The sequence below is a fragment of the Alternaria alternata genome (genome assembly GCF_001642055.1).
Source record: "Alternaria alternata strain SRC1lrK2f unplaced genomic scaffold CC77scaffold_34, whole genome shotgun sequence".
Classification (NCBI taxonomy): domain Eukaryota; kingdom Fungi; phylum Ascomycota; class Dothideomycetes; order Pleosporales; family Pleosporaceae; genus Alternaria; species Alternaria alternata.
In genome coordinates, this window is record NW_017306223.1 from 46365 (window position 1) to 67066 (window position 20702).

Genomic DNA, 20702 nt, shown 5'->3' on the forward strand with positions numbered 1-20702 from the left:
CTTCCTCCATTTTCCTCAAAACTACAGTTAAAGGCGTGATGACGTGTGGAGCACCTACTCTCGCTCTCTGCAAAATATGATATCGAAAGGAGATATGTGCTGTGTTGCGCCCTGCGTTCTTTCTTGCATCCTCTACAAAAGCAGGTATCATCCAAGTTGATGACTGGTATCAGCTGCCCTCTTCTACTCAAAAACAAGTCGGCGAACAATTCATGTGCGGTCGCGCGGCTCTCTTCCATGTTTTGTTGTTCTTCAACCAAACTTCGACTCGCGATAAGCCATGTTGAGTTGCTGCACTGTTCGAAATCATCTGGTAGCGCACGCATGAGTTTACTATGATGCTTTCGGGAAAGCACAATGAAAAATCTCATGGCTATCAGAGAAGCAGGGCTGGAACCGAAGTATAAAAGCTCGTCTTCTGTCTTTTCTTCGTTCTCTCCATTACACAACACTGCCAGAGTATCTTACCAAAAACATCAGATCCACATCTACATGTGTCTCCCCGAGTCTTTTCCCTAAGATCTTCTTGTACCAAGCTTGATGTTTGTGGCTCGCTGACTCCCACTGTCTTCTATCCAGATAGAGACTATCAAAACCTATGTATCGGACAGCTAGCATGCTCATACGAGACCTTGAACCACCTCTCTTGTCAAAATTCGAAGAACGACAACCTTAGCGTTTGCGAGCGGAAGAGCCAACTTCAGGGCGTGGAGGACTATAAAGCATCGTCCATTCTACCTTGGCTATCTTCCTTACTACCACATTTCTCCTCTGGTTCTACTTCAAAAAAAGAGAACAGGTACATTATGGGTGTTCTTCGGTCCACAAAAGGGCTCGATGAAACGCTATGGTGCACTTTTGCTCTTCGCTGTCCAAAAGATATATGACAAAGAGTACATGTGATTCTTCCGCGAAAACCAAAACCATGGGTCATGGCGCATACGATGAAGAGTCTTACAAGAATATCAAGTCCCTATTCATCTTGTGCTTCCGCAACAGAAGAGTGGCTATCAATCGAACTCTTGTCGGCCTCCTTGCTTCCTTTTTACCCTACATCATTTCAGCTGGTTTCCAAAATCCAAAGAGTTAGGTTTTATGTGCTCTGTGCTCTTGTGTCCAAAATCATGTTCTCCTACGCCATGCCTGTCTTGGTTACCTGCTCGAGCGTGCGTATCGAATGCATGGAACTTGAAGCTACCATACCGAATTGCGACAGTTGACTTGACTTGCGAAGCTTCTTTCTTAAAGAACTCTCCGACAATGAGCTATGCTCACGCAGGCACAAATCTGGGAAGGCGCACTAGGGAAACCGGGTACAAGAAGATCTTCTACCACATTACCTCCCGGCTCACTAATCTTTGCATATCTTCCAAAATGGCTTGAACAGCGTCCCATGGGCGCGCGTGCGCTTTTCAAAATTCAACTTCATTCTTTGATGTCTTCCTCCTTGCATTCTACAAACGAAACATCGTCATTGCTATTCGATAAAGAGCAGGATTGATCCCAGACATGATCGGAGTGACCCTGTAAGCCACGTATACCAAGCCTTCACGGGTTTGAAATGGTGGTGGACAAGGTAGAAAAGACTTCGCACGTCTTCTGCTTCTTCTCTTCTGGATCAACATAATTCGCAGTATTTTCCAAAACGATACAATCCGGACCTATGTCCTGCTCTGTCGGTCGGAGACTCTCATGGATTGCCCCGATGTATCAATCGAATTTTGGAAGGAGCTGTTGTATGCTTTCGAGAAACGATCTTCGACAAATCCATGACTGTTGCACTTGCGGTACAAAGGCTTTCTAACCTTTTCCCATGTCTAACGAGCTACTATATTGCCAAAGCATCATGATACAACGTCGGAATGCGGCGACTATGGTTAGCGTGGAGGTTGTGCATGTAAGAACTCCCACTTCGTTCTATTTCTGTTCACTGATCATCAACGGCATCACTGGCATTATCAAAAATGACTACCGTCAATATCTATGGCTTTTCTGGCTTTTTTTTCGAAAATGGCAGACGATAAGACAATGAACCTTTGCGCCGTTGGTCCACCTTAGCTATAAAAAACAACAACATGTGACCCATGAGACGGAACGAAAATTCTTACAAGGGAGATCCCCAAGCAACGGGATCTCAAAGAAACTATAAATTAACCCGGTGTTATTTCCGCCCGCAGTAAATAGCGCAGCCGATATAAAGCTTTCGTGAGCTTCTTAAACGCTGCAACCTATCACACACCTTCCTGTCTTATCACTCATAAGGGCTGCGGGTTGTATCACGACTGGACCAAGAGTGATCTACGCGGGCCACATGGTGGGCGCTTGTGCAAGGTTCTGCCGTGCTCCCAAAATCGACTTCTTTCAAGGCCCATGTGACAAGATGTGGAAACTCACTGCGCCTTGCACTGCCGAGCTCAAATACTCGACTGACTACCCCATAGTCCAGCCAGGGAGAGTGACCAAGCACTGCAACGACTAGTAAGACAGCAGGCGGATATCAAGGTGCAACTGGAAGAATTTACTTGCTCGATAACTATGGCAAGCGAAGGACTGGCGCGATCATCGAGTGCTAAAGACTGTGATAGTACAGCATATATAATTCCAGCGGCGTCACTGGGTTAGCAAGAAAATGTTCAGCCTACATTTCGTAGTTGACTTGAGACATACTGCAAGCGCGTGACGTATCACAAGGGCAATCCCACTCGAGGAGATCAAACATGACTATGTATCATATTATCTATATCATTCAGCTAATTTACTCGTCTCCATATCATTTCCTCGCAACGATGGTACAAGGCTCTCTCATGTACCAAGTTCGTAGCTTCGGTTCGCCCAAGACATTGCCACCCTGCAGCAAAGTTTGGGTGTCGACATTCGCTTTTTGGTCCTCATCTCCACCACCGGTCTTGATGAACTCTGCTTCGTCAACTGTTGCACCAATCTCGTATGTACCACCGCATAGCGCAACGATACCAAGCTCAGACTCCACAATCTCTCCGGGTTGTATGACCGGTAGCTTGCGTTGCAGTACTCCGGTCCATGAGAAGCGCTTATCGAGATCCAACGCGATGTTGTGCGGAAGGCCAGCGACATGTGGCTGCAGTCTTAGTATAGGCGAGATGGGACGCGAACTTCGGTTACGGACGGACGTCTTCATCGTGAGAAAGTCATCGATTGGCACGTTGAACTTTGCGCGACCAATCTGTCGTGCAGCATTTTCACCATCTGCTGTGGGATAGTCCGCGATGATGGTCGTAGTGATGGCAAGATCCTCGAGTTTGATGGCTTCAACCATGCGCGGTGTGAAACGGATGCCACGCAATTCTAGTTCACCATGACGTCCATTGCCGTCTTCTGTCCACGTTCCTCGCACAATCTTGAGTAGCTCTTCACGGTACCAGAAAGCTTCCCTGCTCGCGCGTTCGGTTTCAGGAGAGATTCTACTCGTGCTTACGACAAACTGACGTTGATTGGCGGGGTTCAGGGATGGCACAGCGGCGTGTGGGTCTTGTAGATAAACCTTTGGAAGAATCATGACGATCCTACTGACATGCCCCGGCTGTATGATTTCATTGACACCATGCGCTTCGTTCCAGGACTCGTCGCTGTAGTTGCCATCAAGCATAGGCTTCCGGGCTTGGAGAGTTATCGACAATGGGTTCGGCCATGAGTTTCTTAGATCTAGAAGGAGCATGCAGTGCTCTTCGTCGTTCTCGTGGCTTTGCTTCTGGTTAATGAAAGACCGAAGATGACCGTCAGCTTTCCCAGATGCCGGAGTAGTTGATGACTCGTGGTCAGCTTGAGCTTGCGAGCCCGACGATATGGTATCGGACCAGCCGATGTTGCCGGATAGGGGTACTATGTCTGGGCGCTGAAGCTGCACACTTGCATTCACCGTGATGGAGATGGGCGCCGACACCTGACGGGTAAAGAAGTGTTCCTCGACTTCAGATCTTCGCTTTCCAAGGTTGGCGTAGTCGATCTGGATGGTAGCATCCGTCAGTCTTGTCCGGCCGATAACCTCAATAGTAAATTCTGCTTCGGCGCCCGGCTTGATGCTCGGCGATTCTTCGGCCTCATTCTTACACCAACGCAATGAAGGATGATGGGCAAGTTGAACCTCTAGTTCGTGCAGTTCAGCTGCGGGCAAGTCTTTGTTGGACGTCGCCGCTTGTATTGCAGCAGTCGCGGTATCCTGAAAAGAGATGTGAACGAAGTCGACAGTTGTTACAGCTGAGGTGTTCTTGACAGTAACGGTAAAACGTTTTCTTTCGCCTTCAAGCACCATGACCGCTGACTGTGGTAAAGACACTTTGGTGATAACAATGACAGGCTGATCTGGTATTACAGAAAATGTCAATGACTCTGGCTTCGGCTGGAACGTTGCTCTATGGTCGATCGATGGCGCAATAGCTGTTGAGGGCCGTGATGCTGGAGCGCCCAGACAGGCCTTGAGACCCATGCGTTTCATCTTCGCTTCTCTTTTCGGCTTCCATGGTTCAGGGAATATAGGGAAAAGTCGCTCTCGACATCCGATGAGCTTGACATAGCAACCGATGATCTTCAATGACCCTGAGGATTGCGCTGTTCCTGTGATCTGGAACTTTTGAGTTCTGTAAGGACCAAGCAGGAAGTGCTCCTCTAGTGCAACAAACTCCACACCTTCAGCCGCGATCTTCAACGATTCTACCCCAAGCTCGAACTCGTATGGGTTCTGCATGGCGATGACGAAGCGATAGTGCTCATTAGCAACTAGAACTGTTTGCGCAGCGTTCGTTTGTGGCTTCTTTAACCACGCATTGTGGAGGAATGGGCCATCTTTTCCTTGGCTATCTGATTTTAGTTCCGTACCTTGCCTCTGAGTTAGCCGCAGAGGTTCCAGTTCCTCGAGTATAAACAACCCGCGGACAAGAAAGTCGTCCCAATATTCTGTTTCTACATGCTGTAGCCCAAGCTTCTTCGCAGCTGTGACTGTTCTCGAGATGTTCGAGTAGAGCCGGATCTGTTCATCTCGTGCAAGAGATACGAACACGTCGGTGCTGTTGGGCCTGGGCGCCGTACCCGGGCCTGCAACCCGCAGTAAGAGGGCGGTAAAATGGAGAACGCCATTGAAATCTGGCAACGCTTCGCAGAAACTCAGACATGTTCGCAGTATTTCCAGTTTGAGGCTTAGACTGCCAAAAGTTCGTAATGAAGAGATTGCCAGAATAGCGTCGACTACGCGTTGACTAGCAATGCTGTCCGCAGCACTTTCCGCATTCTCGCTCCTTTGGCTGGGTACGGTGATGTCGGGCATGTTCCCTTTCGAATTTGGTATTCCGTATATTCGGCCTAGTAGACCCAAAAATTCACCGATACCTTGCTCGACCTCGCCTTCGCCCAAGTTGAGGGCGCCAGTTCCCGAAGTGCCACCATTTGCGATATTCAGAGCGGCAAGACCAGCAGCCGGGTGAACTCCCATCTCAGCGGCTCCCACTTTACGGGCCTGGATCAAGCCAGGAACGAGAGATGTGATGAACTCCTTCATGACGATGGCCTTTTTCCGTTGCAATCCCAATGATGACAAAATCGAAGCAACACCAGCCAGTACTACAACGCGGTCCGTAGGGTTCATTCCTGAGCTTTCTACAGGCCCAGGTAATGCGCGGAATAACATGGAAGCAATATCGTTGCGCGTGGGATGTACACTAAGCCTCGGAACTGAAAGCCGCGCCTTTTGCTTGTACGGTACGTTCTGTACAAGGTGTCGTAATGCGTCATCGTCGAGAAAGCCTGCAGACAAATTGATTGAAGCCAATAACTTGGAAAATCGTATCACACATTCCGAGAACGCAAGAGGCGGCAAAGATTCTCCAGCAAAGTTGGCCGCCCGCGTATATAGGTTCAGTATCATGCTGACCATGTCTGGCAGCAGCGAATTGAGGGCGTCCAATGAGTTGTCGTGTTTCTGGGGTTTAGCTGGGGTTGAGACGTCGGAGGCACTGTTAGATGGCGTATGCGTTGGTGTGATGCCTCCACCAGCTGGATAGCAGACTTCAGGTATCTGGGAGAGCTGGTGAGCAGTTGCAATAATGTTTGTGCCAAGGGATAACAAACCTGAAACTCCATGCCGGACCAAGCGAAGAGAAGCATGCACACCATGATATGCTCGAGAGCTTTGGCATGCCATAGATGATCGCTCAGGGCCCGGGCTCTAGTCGCGCCTTCTGTGAGCTCTCGTACTGCCTCAACCCACTGCCCCGCACACATATATAATGTACCGATCACGATTCCAATACGACCGCGTCCCTTGTTCCTAGCTCTTTCACCAACCCCACCAGAACCGAAGCCATGGATTGACACGCGGTCTGCCGCAGTCTTCTTGGTTGCAGTGCTAGGTCTACTAGAGTCACTATTCGTTTGATGCAGCGTGTTGGCTGCGTTGATGCCTGATATCTCATCAAATGTTGTTGGTGGTGTACGTGTACCTTGCGCACTCGAAGAAGCAGTTCTCGGATCCTCCGTGGACAACGGTCCCCCAGAGTTTGATGACAATACGGGCATTGACATGCGGTGGCTATCCTTCAGTGCATTGTTTACAGGCGACTCTGGTCTGCTGGCAGTCGGCGTCTGCGAATTTCGACGCGCGAATTGCGAAGTGGAGTCGGCCGCGGCCCAGCTGGGTGTGGCCTCCGCTGCTCCATTCTGTGAAGCAGGCGAGACCAGTGTAGGAAGAGCTTGTATAGACTTCGCCAAGGTCGTCATCTCTGCTAATAAGGTTGCAGTAAGATCGCACATGAAGGTCTTCATCGTAGTGGTCTTTAGATGTGATTTTGGCGGGATCAAGAGGGTTTCTTGAGGTAGACGTGGATGTCGAGATTGGGTTGCTGAATCAAACATCATGATGCTGTGAAGATACGCCCTGGGGAACTGTTCTCTGAGATCATCGATGCCGAACTGAATAGCGTTCGCTTCATCATCGCCGACTGGGGGATCTTCAAATGTCGGACTTGGTGTCCCTTCAGTCGCACGTGACGGCTGTAGCCAGGCATACTCGGACGCGTCTCCGATCCCAATGACAAGTAGGGGCTCTCTGAACTGCTCAAACGGCGAAAGAGATAGATGAGAGGCCGATGGCATAGAAGTTGACAAGTCATAAAGTAGAGTTCCGTCAGGCCACGCTAAAGGAGAAAACATATCTATTCGTCGCCAAGATCAGTAAACATCAGGACTAAGCTGGATCACGAGGGCTCGTACTCCGGTCAGGTCGTGGATCAGGGCTAATGTCGCCCAATCGAACCAATGACTCTTGTTGCAAGAGGTCGACAAAGGCTATGAAGCGCGAACGCTTGATGCGACCCACGGGGAGAAGCAAGGCCCTAATGCGCGCAGGCGCGATCGGGGACAGAGGATCGACTGCCATCGCAACATCTGGAGACTGGAGACCTGCCGGCCAAAAACAATATACTGGTTCAAGGGGATAACGTCGTGCTGGCGGGCGCTTGCATGATGCGTGGAATACGGTGGACGGTGAAACGGTTGGCGATCCTCAAAGCTTCGGCCCTCGTGGCAAGGCCCGACCCGGGCTAAACCACTTCCGTCGTTGGCCCCTGCGCCGGTGTCTGCAACATCAAGTGCCACACGAAACACGACATCTCACCGACAACCCTTCGCCTTCCACCAGGCTGCGCTGCTGTCTTTGATATGTTTCCTACGTTTTGCATAGCGTGAGCATATTCAGGAGTTTGTTTTTTGCTGCGCAAGAATATTCGACGGTCTGGCTCGTCCTCCTGGCTTTGCCACCGCCGCCCACTTCTTACCAGGACACTTAGTACAACCAGGGCAATCACATTACAACTTCAACCACAATCCGGACATATTTCACGCGGCACCAGCGGGGTATATTGAGAAGAGATTTACGCACTTGAAGCACTTCTACTTCTTTCGCATACAGTCTTGCTGCGCTTAACTCCGAGATTGCAGCACAACTATTGCCACTCTGGCTTCAAACATCAACGGCGCTCTATTAAGCATCTTCTCATAGTCTTTGCAAGATGGCTGCGATTGATTTTGCGCGGCTGCGCAACCAAACGATGGCCGATGGCTTCGATAGTGAGGTCACGGTCAACACTCGGGCGTTGATCGACAAGGTCCTTGCGCGTTACTCTAGCGAACATACAACATTACGAGAGTTGATACAGAATGCGGCAGATGCGAAAGCAGACCAAGTCATCATTAAGTTCGAGACGGATCCATCTCTGACCGTACCCACACCACAGGCCGCCGAGGACCCCGTTCTCCTGAAGCATATCATTCAAAATCACACACTCAAGCGACTTGTTGTAAGCAACAACGGTCAGCCATTTACACCCGCAGATTGGAGTCGTTTAAAAAGTATTGCGGACGGCAATCCAGACGAAACCAAGATTGGTGCTTTCGGCGTTGGGTTCTACAGCGTGTTTGCCGACTGCGATGAGCCTTTTGTAGTTTCGGGAGACAGGACTATGGCGTTCTACTGGAAGGGTAACATGCTTTCCACCAAGGCTGCCCCTGTACCGGCTGAGCACGATACGAGGGACACTATTTTCATGCTTGAATACCGACAAGCAAATCCTGCATCCCCGTCGTACAATCCGTCGAAGCTACCGAACTTGCCCACTCTTTGTCAATTCTTGGCAACCAGTCTCACATTTGTCGGCTTACAGAGCATCGAGCTTCATGTTGATGATTATGTCGTCGCGTCGTTCACCAAGAAAATATCACCTCCGGACGCTGTCCGCGTGCCCAATGGACTGAAGACAGAGACCGAAGGCGGATTGATGCGAGTGACTGACGTTACGCAACAGCACTCTCAAATCGACGCTGCCTGGATGAACGTCATTGCCACTGCTCAGTTACCTCCAAAGAAGGCGGCAGACCTCGTACAGCAAGAAGTTCGCAACGCTGGTACTTCACTCCGAAGCTTCTTCTCAAAGTTTGCATCCGCACCTCCGCCTCCCACGAAAAGTGTCAAGCCTGCGCCGGAGAAGATCATTTCCAATGAAGAAATAGCAGGCGACTCAACGGGCACGATCTTCCTACAAGTGTGTACTGTGGTTGCGGCTACAAAAGTCTCGCAAACCTTTACTAGAGAGATTGAGCGAGCGACTAAGAAATCACCACCCAAGACGATCAGAATCGCTCTTTTGACGAGTCCGTATCAGGACCCATCAGCCACTCTGGCAACAGGCTCCGGAAGTTCAGCTGCGCTTGCCGACAAGATCTTCGCAGAAGTGCTCCCAACCAAGTCTGGACGGATCTTCATCGGCTTTCCTACCGCTCAGACGACGGGTTATCTTGCTCACATCTCGGCACCATCGCTCATTCCGACTGTGGAGCGAGAGAACGTGGATATGAATGCTCGCTACATCTCTACCTGGAATATCGAGCTGCTGCGCGTTGCAGGGTTGGCGTGTCGCATCACCTACGCAGCAGAGCTGGCAGCGTTACAAACTCAGTTTGGCAAGGAGTCTATGGAGACTTTGATCGCGAAGACTGCGTACGTGTTCAAACAATACACATCCAAATCATCACATCCATCCACAGCTCTCGGTGACAAGATCGACGAGGCCTTCTGGAATTGTTCCAAGGACCGATCGATTGACATCCTCTCGACTAAAGGATTCTTACCAAGTAAGCGCGTGCGTATGCCAGCAGAAACTTTGAGTTTCCTAAACGAGGTTCCTATGGTTCCCCAAGAGCTAGCGAATGGAGCAGTTGACTTCATGCTCAACTTACACAATCGCGGTTTCATCACAGAGCTCACTATGCAGGACATCCGCCAGGGCCTTGAGTCACGGGCTCTGAACGAGGAAGAGCTTTCCGAGTTTCTCAAGTGGTGCGGAGCTAAGCTGGAAAGTGGCGAGATTGACGTTCCCGGCTCTCGTAGTCTATTCGAGAATACCGTCGCCAATATCGATGTTCAGCCAGAGAAGAACTCTGGAAGGATCCTCGCCTTGGGTGACATCAGTACGTTCGTAAACCCAGCGCGCATTGGTGCGCATTTGCCCCTCCCGCCAGATACGATACCTTTTGCTTTCACAAGAGGCATGTCGATGAAACAACTGCAGCTTTTTGGTTGGGTGGAACTGTCGATGGTTCGTTGGCTCCGGCATATGACGACACGCCCACAATTGGACGATTTCACCAAGGACGAGAATCTGGCGCTTTCTGTACTGACGTTGACTTCCAAGTGCTGGGAACAATTGGATGGAACTTCCAAGGAAACAGTCGTCAAGATCTTGACTCCTCACACGATCTTGCCAACAAAGATGGGCATGCGGCGACCAGCTGAGTCATACTTCCCTACTGTCAAGCTTTTCGACGACCTGCCGACCGTCACGCCATTCCCAGGCTCCAAGGAGAAATTCCTTTTAGCGCTGGGGGTACGAAAGACTATCGATCTCCCCATGGTGTTTGATAGAATGCGCAGCCGCGACGCGCAGCAGACTGAAAAGTCTGAGAAGCCGACCTGGAATCACGTTGACCTTATTCGCTACTTCGCATCCGTCATCAACGAGATTCCTGCGAAGGATCTCAACCGCCTACAACAGACAGCGTTTTTGCCAGGAAACGGTGCTTTAGTAAAGCCGGGCGAGCAATTCAAGGCCTCGGATCTATATGCTCCTGACCCGGCTATTGTAGCTCTGGGTCTAACCCAGATCAACCTGCCGTTCGAATTCAAGCCTACTACCCGGGAAGGTGTACTACTCTTGCGTCTCGGACTACGACAATGGCCAGATTCAATCACTATCGCAAACGTTCTCCATCGTGCCGGTCAAGCCAAAGATCTCCAGCTCTACACGCGTGCGATGGAATACTTCTTGACAAATTACTACAAGAACAACTACGCCGTAGAGCACCAGAAGTTTGCTGCCCTGACCCTCCCGATCTTGCCAACCGAACAGGCTCCTTTTCCGGCATTAGTAGGCCCTTTCCAATGCTACACTAATGAGCATGCAGCCTGCCTAGGATTTCCTATCTTACGAAGCGACCTTCGCAGTCATGCCGAGAAGCTGGCGGTCCAGCGTGATCCAAGCATAGGCCCATGCGTTCAGTATCTCATGAAGACACCACCCAAGACCAAGCTTGATGCAGAAATGCAGTTTGCTTATCTTGCTTCGCGTGGATCTGAGCTTGACCAGTACAAAGGCCTCATACAGAATCTTGCGACTTCCAACATCGTACCAATATTCAGGAAATACTACCTCGATCCTACTTGCAGTGGTTTTGAGGATAGATCGAAGAATCAAACCGGCAAAACTGAGATGCGCATTCATCACTACGATCCACCCGAGCATGTCTTTGTTGGTCGTGATCAAGAGTATCGTGGTATTCTTGATTATGTCCACTATGGTGCGGAAGCCACAGTCTTCCTTCTCAAGGTCGGTGCGAAGCACGAGCCTACTACGCATGATCTTGCATATCTCCTCGCTAAGAACCCTGCTCGCTTCCTCAATACAATCGGCCAGGAGAAATACCTCGATCTGCTTAGAAAGCTGGCCGAGCATGCGGCAAACCTGTGGAAAGATAAGGAGCTGGTCAAAGCACTCGTGGCTTCGAGGCTACTTCTTGGCTACCGCGATATCAAAGAGGACACCAAAAAGGTTGCCGATGCTGGTGACGAAGAGATGGATGACCTTGACGAAGACAATGTCCATCGTGAATGGTCTCTCAACAAGGCTGGCGAGATCGTGATCATCGACAACGTTAACTATATGACGAGATTTCGCGACTTCATCATCGCAGCCCCGCAGGAAGAGCTCCTCGAGGAATTTTACGCCCGTTTCGGTGTTCAGAAGGTCTCAGAGCTGGTCAAGACCGATCAACGCATCGGCACAGTGGCACGCGACCAGGCACCCGCCCAAGATCTTCGAAGAGACATCCTGGAACGTGTGCGTCTCTTCCTCCACGAGTACGAACGCGATGCTTCATCAAAGGCTATTAGACACGACGCCAAATGGCTGGGTTCTAACTTGACGGTCCAATGTGTGTCGGATATTTCCATCCGCTACTCACTAGCAGAACGCAACGTTGCGACATCTTCACGAAAATCTGCTGTGATCATCAAGGTGCGTGGTACAGGATACGTGCTGAGTATCACACCGAAATACGATCTTTATGAGGTATCTAGCGAACTAGTCAGATTGCTGGTATCGCGGCCGAAACGCAACGATGCGATCGCGCTTGAGCGCATCTTGACTGAGCCTTTGCGCCGACTGCAGCAAAAGGGTATCAATGTAGAGCGTATTCTACGAAGGAAAGAGCATGAGGCACGCATCGCCAAACAGGCCGAACAAGAACGTGAAGAAGAAGAGCAGCAGCAAGCCGTTGAAAGAGCCAAGTCTGGTCATGTAAAGCATGAGAATAGAGAAAACGTTCCACCCGAGACGCCAGAGAAGGCCAAAGAGATGCCTGGTGCGTTTGGTAGTCCAGACACTGGCATGGAAATCGCCAATCGCGGCCGTCAACCGGAGGAGGACCAGGGCCTCATCAATAACTGGGCAAAGAAGCTTGGGTTCAAGAATGCACCAAGCACACCGCGTGAAGGCACGCGTGGCACAGACGGGCCTCAGATCAGCCGCGACATTCAAGCTACGAAATCGAACATCCAGAATGCTATCAAGGAATGTCGACCTACCGGTATGGACAATATCAACACAAAGCATCACCAAGACCCGACAGAGCTTGACCGAGGAGGTTACTGTAATGGCGAGCAATGGGAGAACTTGCACAAAGCCTTTTCCGTACCCTTCTCCGGTCGACATGTCGATATCTACTACGGTCGCGACGAGACTGCACCGCTCACCGACTTGCAGTCTCACCTGCAAGCATTCCTACCGCTCATCTTCGGTCTTACCTCGATCTTTAGCGTCAATCCGGCCGCAGTGAACATCTTCCTCGACAAGAAGTCGAACACGGTGGCCTTCAACATGAACGGTAGTCTGTTCTTCAATCTGGCTTGGTTCATTGCTCTACACAGCGATGGCTGTCAGACCAAGGAAGGAAAGCTGAGGGCGCTGGACAGTTGGTTTTGCACGTACTGCCACGAGCTCGCACATAACCTCGTGGCCGACCACAATGCGCGCCATAGTTGGTACCAGCAGCAGATTATCATCGAGTATAGTCAACAGTATCGCGCCGCATTGCCGAACTTTACACATGGTCTTTTGATATAGACGGAATCTTTTTTGTCAGAACATCGTATAGATAGAGTGATAGAAATCGGCGTCTCAGCAGCATTGTATTATCATTATCTCTAGAGTATAAGTTGTATTCATTTCCATTTGGCTGCATGTAAAGTCATATCACTGCCTCTTTTTTACCCATCACGTCCATCACGTCACTACACCGCAAGCTCGGTATTCACGTTTACTATGATTTCCCTGCAAACGGTTGCCTCGGCGCCCAAGGCCCCACTCGATATCCGTAGACCGCTCATCTTGACTGTTTTACCGGCTCGTTATCTCAAGGTAAAGTCCCTCACAAACACAGGTCAATAAGGCTCCACTCTATTAGCGTACCTTTACTGCAGCGTAGTCGGACATATAAACAATCTCCCCTACTGCTTCTCTTCATCTTCCACCTTCCACCCTCCACACTCTACTCAACTTCCTTCCTTGCTTTCCAAGAGAACCTGGAAGCTGCGATTACAGGTAACCCGCAAAGCATGCGCTTACCTTAATGATCTGGTACTAACTTACACACAGCAAGATGAGGTTCACCACTGTCTCCACGATGGCCCTCGGCTTTGCTGCCCTCACCGTCGGACAGTTCCAAACCACTGTCACCTCTGTCAGCTGCGTTGTCTGTACTACTGGCACACAGACCCGCTCCAACGGCTACACTGCCCCGACTACCGACTCGAGTGATCTCACCCGCACCATCACCAAGTACCGTCGCCAAGATTCCCCATCTTCGACTTGTACAAGCATCACCGACACTCGCGTCGATATCACCGAGTATCTTCCTCCCATTTCCACTCACATTCAATGCGGTCCTGACAAGGCTACACCCACCTGCTCTACCTCATACGAATGCGGTTGCCACTCCACTCACTATACTCGGCCCTATGCTCCCGACACACATCTCTGCTTTCCTGATGAAACACGTACGATTTCGTATCCAGACTTCGGTGGTGGCCGTACTCAGCCTGGACGCGGTGTCACTCGTGCGGCAAGGCAGACAAACGCACCCAAGCAGACATGGACGAGGACCCGCAGTCAGTCCATCGTAGCTAGAGCTACATCTCAAGACTTGGGTGGACGGTCTCAGCGTCGTGTTGCGAGGGAGGCTGAAGCTACGGCTGTCGTAGCTCCCCGTTGCGAGCCTGGAAAGTTCGGTCCTGGATGCTTCCCGATTATTACACATCCGGTAGCTGACGCTATCGAAGCATTCCAGGCCGAGCCTACCGTCGTCGCAGCACCTTTCGACCCCGGTTATTTTGGTCCTGGATGCAAGGCACGCGAACCTGTAGCCCCTCGCTGCGAGCCTGGAAAGTTCGGCCCAGGATGTTTCCCGATTATCATGCATCCGGTAGCTGACGCTATTGATGCACGCGAGGCCGAGTCTACCGCTGTAGCTGCTCGTTGCGAGCCCGGCAAATTCGGTCCCGGATGTTTTCCAATCATAATCCACCCGCCTTCAGCCAACGCTGTCGAGGCACGTCAGGATATGTCTACATCCTGTCGTCCAGGCTTTACCGGTACCGACTGCCATATGTGCATTCCCGGCAGGAACGAGCCTGGTTGCCCACCTTCACCTTGGCCCCCTGTCGATGCAGCTACTACACCAGCTCCTACCGCGACCACTTCTCACTATGGTTGCCCGAGCGGTGTGTGTGGTCCTGGTTGTCGCTGGGGCCATGAGTGCTTCTCGAAACTTGGACGTGGTGCTGAGGCTACCGCTGTGGCAGAGGTTGTACATAGTACCCTTCTTACACTGAGGGCTTAGAATGCTTCGGTGCTGGGTTAAGAGGCATGAAGGTGTCTGCATCCTGATCAAAAGTGATGATATGGCGGTACGTATAGGCTGGAGAAAGTCGTGACTTCAGGTCTCAGCTAGACTGCTGGTCACACAATACTGAATACAAAAGATCCACCCTATGCATTCCCCCCTTGTGAATCTAACCCCACACATCCTCCCACATATCTCAGATTCCAAACCCCTCAAGCGGATACTCCAAACTGCTAATCCTCTCTGGATACAAGATACCCCCATTCTTCCTAACCTGATCCATAACCCCCATGAGCACCTCCGTCTCCTCGAGTCCACAAACCTCGCTCTCCATCCTCCCATCCCTCACACACCTTGCACACTCATCTGCCTCCCAGAACATGCCATGTCCCCCTCCAGGTATGTCTTTGAACTTATCCACAACCTCGTACTCAAAATCCGCCGGTTTACCTCTCTTCTCATTGGCCGCAGGGACAAGCGTATACGTCCTAGGCCTCGGCGCATAATTCACCGTCAAATCGCCCAGCGTACCCTGAATCCTGACCGCATCCCCACCGACATGTTCCGCATTAGGCGTCGTAGCCACCCTGATACTTGTGCCCGCCACGGCATGCGCACCCGTCCCCTTCCAATGCAACAACACCGTCGTCGTCTCATCAACACCCGTCTCCCCTTTACTAACCGCAGACACGACAACCGGTTCCTCCTTCTTGTCCATCGTCTTCCCATGCCCGTCTTTCCTTCCCGGCTGCTGGCAATAATAACAAGCCATAAACACCCACGTCAGACTATAAATGCCCAGATCCAACAACGCACCACCCGCCAACTCGGGATTGATCATGCGATGCTCCTTGCCAAACTCCTTTTCGACATCGTTCCAGAAGCTAAAGTCGGCAAAGACGCGGGTTATGGTGCCGAGGCGGCTAGACTGGATGATGGAGCATACCTCCCTGCTCAGCGGGAAGAACCTTGTCCAAACAGCTTCCATCATGAACCTCTTCTTTTCCCGCGCCAATTTCCGTAACTCTTTACATTGCTCAGCGGTGACGGTGATGGGCTTCTCTATCAAGACGTGTTTGCCTGCGGCCAGGACGAGGCGGGCGTGTTGGTAGTGGTGGGAGTGTGGGGTAGCTACATAGACGATATCTACATCTGGGTCTTCAACGAGTTCCTTGTAAGAGCCATATGCTTTTGCCGTGTTGGGCGGTACACCGACGTTGGTGCAAAAGTCCTGGGCTCGTTGTGCAGATGTTGAAGTCGCGGCTGCGACAACGACGTGTCGGATATCGAATGCGTCACGGGTTCGAGGGTCGATGAGGAGGTCTTTTGTGAATGCTAGGTGGGGTGTTAGGAAGCAATGGTATGTGTTGGAAAACAAGGGGAGAAAGAATTACTCGTTGCTATGCCTCCGCAGCCTATTCGTTGGGATTAGCATGCTTGTTCTCTGACATTAGGGGTAACAATGCATACCCAAGATACCCCACCTCAGGGTAAACGGTTCAGAACTCATCTTGACAGAGAAATATACTGGAGGATATGGAAGGGAAAGAAGAATACAAATGAGAAGAGACGCCCTGCATTCTTATCATAATTGCTATAAAGACGTGCCGAGCCCATGCCATGTCTACTACGCCCTGGCTTGTGTCGATGCTGCAGGTACATGCGTAACATCAGTGGTGGACATGTTGACAACCTTTCGATTAGAATACCCCGCAGCGGCTGTATAGACGTGAGATGAGCCTGACGACGCGACTAGCGGAGAAACGGGATCCTATCCGCCCATCCTTCAACAACAAAGAGGTTTCCTCGTTATACACGATTGCAATCGTGAGCAGAACAAGCCCGGCCTAAGTTAAACGACGGGTGAAATTCTGGGTATATATATTTTCAATGCTCACAAGCGATTTCCTTGGCTGAGCCTCATGTACAAGCATCTTAGTCGTGCACGTCATCTAATGCTCGTGTACGACTTTTATGGCATTCGCACATGAAATCCCGCCTAGGAGATTACCTTTCTGCTCCATACACGACAAATACGGTGCTCGTATGTAAGCTCGTAGCTTACTATGACGTTTTGTCGCCCTACATGATATCGCCCTTGTTTTACGGGTCGCGAAGAGACCCGATATGCACCGCCTACCATGAACGCGACCACTCTGGAGATGACGTCTAGGCACGGCGCATGGCAAGCTTCTTGCGTGCCTGGACAGTGTAGGCGTACAGCGCATCTTTGAAGGCGAAGAGGAAGGCGGCAGTAATAACACTCTGGGTGACCTTAGGTCCGATGCCTATCAACGGTTAGCACACATGCCATTTGCGTCGCAGGAGTTGCTATCGTACCTCCATACAAGCCAGTGTACCCCTCCTCCCTGATGATGCGCCTGAAGGTGGTCATCATATCCTCCTTGGGTCCATCTCTGCCGGCAACGTGCATGCGACTCTTGACAGTGATGTACGGGTAGGTAATGCTCGTGGCCAACAACTTGCCCAGGGCACCCAGGTAGAAGGCGTCCTTTGGTGTGACACGCCTCCTCTTCTCGAGCATCTGCTTGAGCTGCTCGAAGACGGTATATTGGAGAATGGGGTTGATGACCAAGACCAGGGCAGGCATGACACCGGCGAACAAGCGCGCAAAGCCCTCTTCGCGCACAAGGGCGAAGAGGGTGCCGAGCGTCGACGGGGCTTTCTGCGGGGTTGCAGGAGCGCCTGGGAGCGACTCGTCCGAGGCCTCCGACTTGCGCGTTGTCATGCGCGTGTTTACCACCCAGATGGGGTTGGTCATGAGGACGGTGGCGCTACCAGCGAGGGCGCCCGCCATCATGGACTCGACGGTTGTGAGCTTCGAGGAAGCGCGACCGGCTTTGAGCGCGGCCTTCTCGAAGAAGGAGCGGGTCCATTCGTACCCTGGCTGCTGTCAGTCCCTCATTGTACTGCATGCCGTATCAGAAGCAGGTGTCTCGCACAGTAGTAGTAGACAAAGTTTGTGACGCTGATGCCGAAGAGGGCCGAGTCGAGGCCTGCGTAGAGGCCTGCGACGCCCTCGCGCTTGATGATGCGGCGCGCGGCATTGAGCGTCGACGACTGGGCGCGCTTCGATTCGACCTGGGCGCGGGTAGAGAGGGTGATGAGCGGGTAGCTGGGGTGTGTGTTAGCAGCCCTCCGACAATAGTCATCATGGCGCATACGTCAAGGCCATGGACAGTAGTCCTCCACCAGCGCCCGCCAGCGCATGCGCAACATTGTCGCTCTGCTGTGCCGCCGTGCTCTGAGGCACCGACGAAGTCGACTCGATGAGCTTCTCTTGCGCCTTTTCCTGTGTTTGAGACATGATGGAGCCGTTGTCAGAGGCAGGAGCAGCCGAGAAAAACAAGAGAGAGAATGGAAAAGGAGAGGATAGACTGTGCAAGGAACAGCGTCAAAAGGGAAGCGTCTTCCAGGGCTCCTCTGATGGCATGTGTCTCCGCATTTGAGCTGCGGCTCCGGCTGGCTTGTGAACGTCACCAAGCGTTTCCGGGGTAAGAGGTACAACCGAGGCAACAACTTCCCCGAGCTAGTCGCATCCGGCAATCTTCACCAAACCCCAACACGTGCAATCTCTAAACTCGATGCAGTACACAACAAACATGACAGCAATGCTTACGATTGGTTCTTGCTATCTTGACATCATCTCCCACATATCCTCCTCTCTACCACCCTAAATGGTATGTAGAGCACCGCCGACAGCACCACCGCTACCTCCAACCCGATGTCGCCCGTAGTCTCCGCAATGGGCCCCGTCCACCAGATCTGTCCCATACACGGGATGATGAGAGCAAAGGATACAAGGAACGCGCCCATTGCCGCAACCCCGGGCGGGAGCTTGCTCGGCTCGTCCCACGCCTCTTCATCCTCGGTGTAAGCCACGAGGCTGCTCCCTCGGAACAGCACGTGTTCAGTCAAAGCGACACCAATAAAGGCAGCACTCCAGTACCCGATGACTCCGATAAAGTTCTCGAGGTTGAGGAAAAAGCTCTTTGATGCCTCGACAGCCACGCCAATCACGATTCCAGTGATGACGATGCTGAAGAAGATGCGCGGGATGCGGAACAGCCAGGGAAGCAGCATCTGCAGGTTTAGTGTTACGCTGTACATTGTTGCGGACAGGTTGCCCAACATGCTGAATGCCAGCACAACCGTGACGAAGCGACCAAAGCCGCCTGCAGGGTGAAGCATGGCTGCCAGGACACCACTCGCTGCGTTGACATCGTACCCAGCCTGCCATGACGCCATGTTTGGTGTAGCGCCGCCCATGGCTGCACCCAATGTCATCAAGAGGATTGTTGGGAGAGCGAGGCCCGTGTAGGTGTAGAGTGCGATCCGCAGCGGAGGAGCCTTGGGATGCATGTACGTCGAGAAGTCACTCGCGAGTGCAGCCCATGGCAGCATGAAGCTTGCCACTAGACCACCGAATGAGAGAACTTGCGATGCTGTAGCAGCAGGTGCTGGAACCTGGTGGCTGAGACTCTTACCCCCACATCCTGCAGCAATGATGAGTGCCGCCAATGCTGGGATCCACGCCCACCGTTCGTAGTGATGCAGTACTCCGAAACCGCAGAAGGATATGACCAGCGACAACACGGCGATGATGACAATACCAACGGTTGCGTTGATGGTTGCTCCATCTTGTACTGCCGACAATGCCATACCACCAATGACACTATCGACGACGCAGAATCCCGTCAGAGTAGCAAGATTGAGCAATATCAGGAGAGAAACAAAGTACTTGCCAAAGGAAAACCTCGCCTGGACAAGCTGTCGCATACCCGTCTTCGGTCCCCACGTACACATGTATGCCACCGGCACAGTGCTCGCAAGCGTGAAGAAAAGGATAACCAGTGCCGCGTCCCGCAGACTCAATGCAAAGGACATGGTGCCCACCATGCCGAAAGTCACACTGCATACCCGTTAGCTGACATGTACGGAGCGAGTTCCCCGGCTGACCACTCACGGCAGGGGGTTGCAACTCATGCAAAACCAAAGCGTGAAGATCTTTGAATACTGCGTCTCTAGACGTTCCTCATACGGCACAGGCGTACATCCTCGTAGCTCAACATCTCCTTTCTTTTCCAGAAAACTCAGCACCCCTCTCCACCCTCGTACTCTTTCTTGCTTGCCCACCGTGACATCGTCGCTGCTCGAGTTCTCCACTCCCCCTACTGCTGCTGCTCCCACTTCCCCGACCGAGAGATTAGGCCGCTTGATGTCTTCGTGCGGAACAGCCCTGCTACTTGCTACCCCTACGTCGGGCATATCTGCCATCTCTTTTGCGTTTGGCTAGGTTCTGGTTTCCTTGGCTCCTGAACGTTTTCGCCGCTCCACCCCGAGATATTGCGCGCCTAAGGTTTGTCAAGCCCTTTTGCAAGCAACCACTGTCAACAATTCCCGAGACGTTGGTTACAGGGCCGTTTTGATTGACCCACCGGGCTGATCCAGCTACTATGTCCAGCTATGGCTTGCAGTGCGAAATATTGGAACGGGCGTCGTCCAAACTGATCGGTCGTGTGATAACGAATCTAGTCCCCCGGTGCGGCGTCTTTTCCTCAACTGAAGGAAATTCCGGCCTATATACCTGAATCATTTGCTCCACCCACAGTATCGTAGTTATGACTCCATCACCAAGTGGCGTAGTAGTGTGTGTTATCGTGAGGAGAAATTTTTTCTTTAAACGCGCCCTCTTTTTACCCTTACCT

The 20702-nt window shown here is 51.7% G+C and overlaps 6 protein-coding genes across 6 annotated transcripts; 2 read left to right on the forward strand and 4 right to left on the reverse strand.

Moving 5' to 3' along the window:
- Positions 1 to 2721: 2721 nt before the first annotated feature.
- CC77DRAFT_1100153 (Trs120-domain-containing protein) lies at positions 2722 to 7509 on the reverse strand. The gene is made up of 3 exons (XM_018530049.1): positions 7237 to 7509; positions 6097 to 7178; positions 2722 to 6043 (listed from the first exon to the last, which is right to left on the reverse strand). Exons 1-3 carry the CDS (start codon positions 7400 to 7402, stop codon positions 2771 to 2773), a joined length of 4521 nt encoding a protein of 1506 aa, XP_018379563.1. The 5' UTR covers positions 7403 to 7509; the 3' UTR covers positions 2722 to 2770.
- Positions 7510 to 7645: 136 nt separating this feature from the next.
- CC77DRAFT_1026001 (hypothetical protein) lies at positions 7646 to 13656 on the forward strand. Its single transcript, XM_018526174.1, has one exon. The coding sequence runs from the start codon at positions 8034 to 8036 to the stop codon at positions 13194 to 13196; it is 5163 nt and encodes a 1720-aa protein (XP_018379564.1). The 5' UTR covers positions 7646 to 8033; the 3' UTR covers positions 13197 to 13656.
- CC77DRAFT_573408 (hypothetical protein) lies at positions 13310 to 15070 on the forward strand. Its single transcript, XM_018532287.1, has 2 exons — positions 13310 to 13673; positions 13728 to 15070. The coding sequence occupies exon 2, from the start codon at positions 13732 to 13734 to the stop codon at positions 14968 to 14970; it is 1239 nt and encodes a 412-aa protein (XP_018379565.1). The 5' UTR covers positions 13310 to 13673; positions 13728 to 13731; the 3' UTR covers positions 14971 to 15070.
- Positions 15071 to 15169: 99 nt separating this feature from the next.
- On the reverse strand, positions 15170 to 16483 carry CC77DRAFT_1067195 (NAD(P)-binding protein; the record flags this gene model as incomplete). The annotated part of the gene is made up of 3 exons (XM_018528968.1): positions 15170 to 16308; positions 16368 to 16388; positions 16444 to 16483. 3 exons carry the CDS (start codon positions 16481 to 16483, stop codon positions 15170 to 15172), a joined length of 1200 nt encoding a protein of 399 aa, XP_018379566.1.
- Positions 16484 to 16812: 329 nt separating this feature from the next.
- CC77DRAFT_573414 (mitochondrial carrier) lies at positions 16813 to 18540 on the reverse strand. Its single transcript, XM_018532288.1, has 4 exons — positions 18159 to 18540; positions 17937 to 18109; positions 17314 to 17877; positions 16813 to 17261 (listed from the first exon to the last, which is right to left on the reverse strand). The coding sequence occupies exons 1-4, from the start codon at positions 18299 to 18301 to the stop codon at positions 17143 to 17145; spliced, it is 999 nt and encodes a 332-aa protein (XP_018379567.1). The 5' UTR covers positions 18302 to 18540; the 3' UTR covers positions 16813 to 17142.
- Positions 18541 to 18636: 96 nt separating this feature from the next.
- Positions 18637 to 20262, reverse strand: CC77DRAFT_949350 (purine-cytosine permease FCY21; the record flags this gene model as incomplete). The annotated part of the gene is made up of 2 exons (XM_018535251.1): positions 18637 to 19906; positions 19961 to 20262. The coding sequence occupies 2 exons, from the start codon at positions 20260 to 20262 to the stop codon at positions 18637 to 18639; spliced, it is 1572 nt and encodes a 523-aa protein (XP_018379568.1).
- Positions 20263 to 20702: the final 440 nt, after the last annotated feature.

Coding starts and splice junctions, on each gene's coding strand:
- CC77DRAFT_1100153 (XM_018530049.1), bottom strand. CDS start 7,402: ATGGCAGTCGATCCTCTGTCCCCGATCGCGCCTGCGCGCATTAGGGCC. Junction 7,179..7,236: donor TGATCCACGACCTGACCGGA/GTACGAGCCCTC, acceptor GGCGACGAATAG/ATATGTTTTCTCCTTTAGCG. Junction 6,044..6,096: donor GGTCCGGCATGGAGTTTCAG/GTTTGTTATCCC, acceptor CAGCTCTCCCAG/ATACCTGAAGTCTGCTATCC.
- CC77DRAFT_573408 (XM_018532287.1), top strand. CDS start 13,732: ATGAGGTTCACCACTGTCTCCACGATGGCCCTCGGCTTTGCTGCCCTC.
- CC77DRAFT_573414 (XM_018532288.1), bottom strand. CDS start 18,301: ATGTCTCAAACACAGGAAAAGGCGCAAGAGAAGCTCATCGAGTCGACT. Junction 18,110..18,158: donor CTACTGTCCATGGCCTTGAC/GTATGCGCCATG, acceptor CACACACCCCAG/CTACCCGCTCATCACCCTCT. Junction 17,878..17,936: donor AAACTTTGTCTACTACTACT/GTGCGAGACACC, acceptor GACAGCAGCCAG/GGTACGAATGGACCCGCTCC.
- CC77DRAFT_1026001 (XM_018526174.1), top strand. CDS start 8,034: ATGGCTGCGATTGATTTTGCGCGGCTGCGCAACCAAACGATGGCCGAT.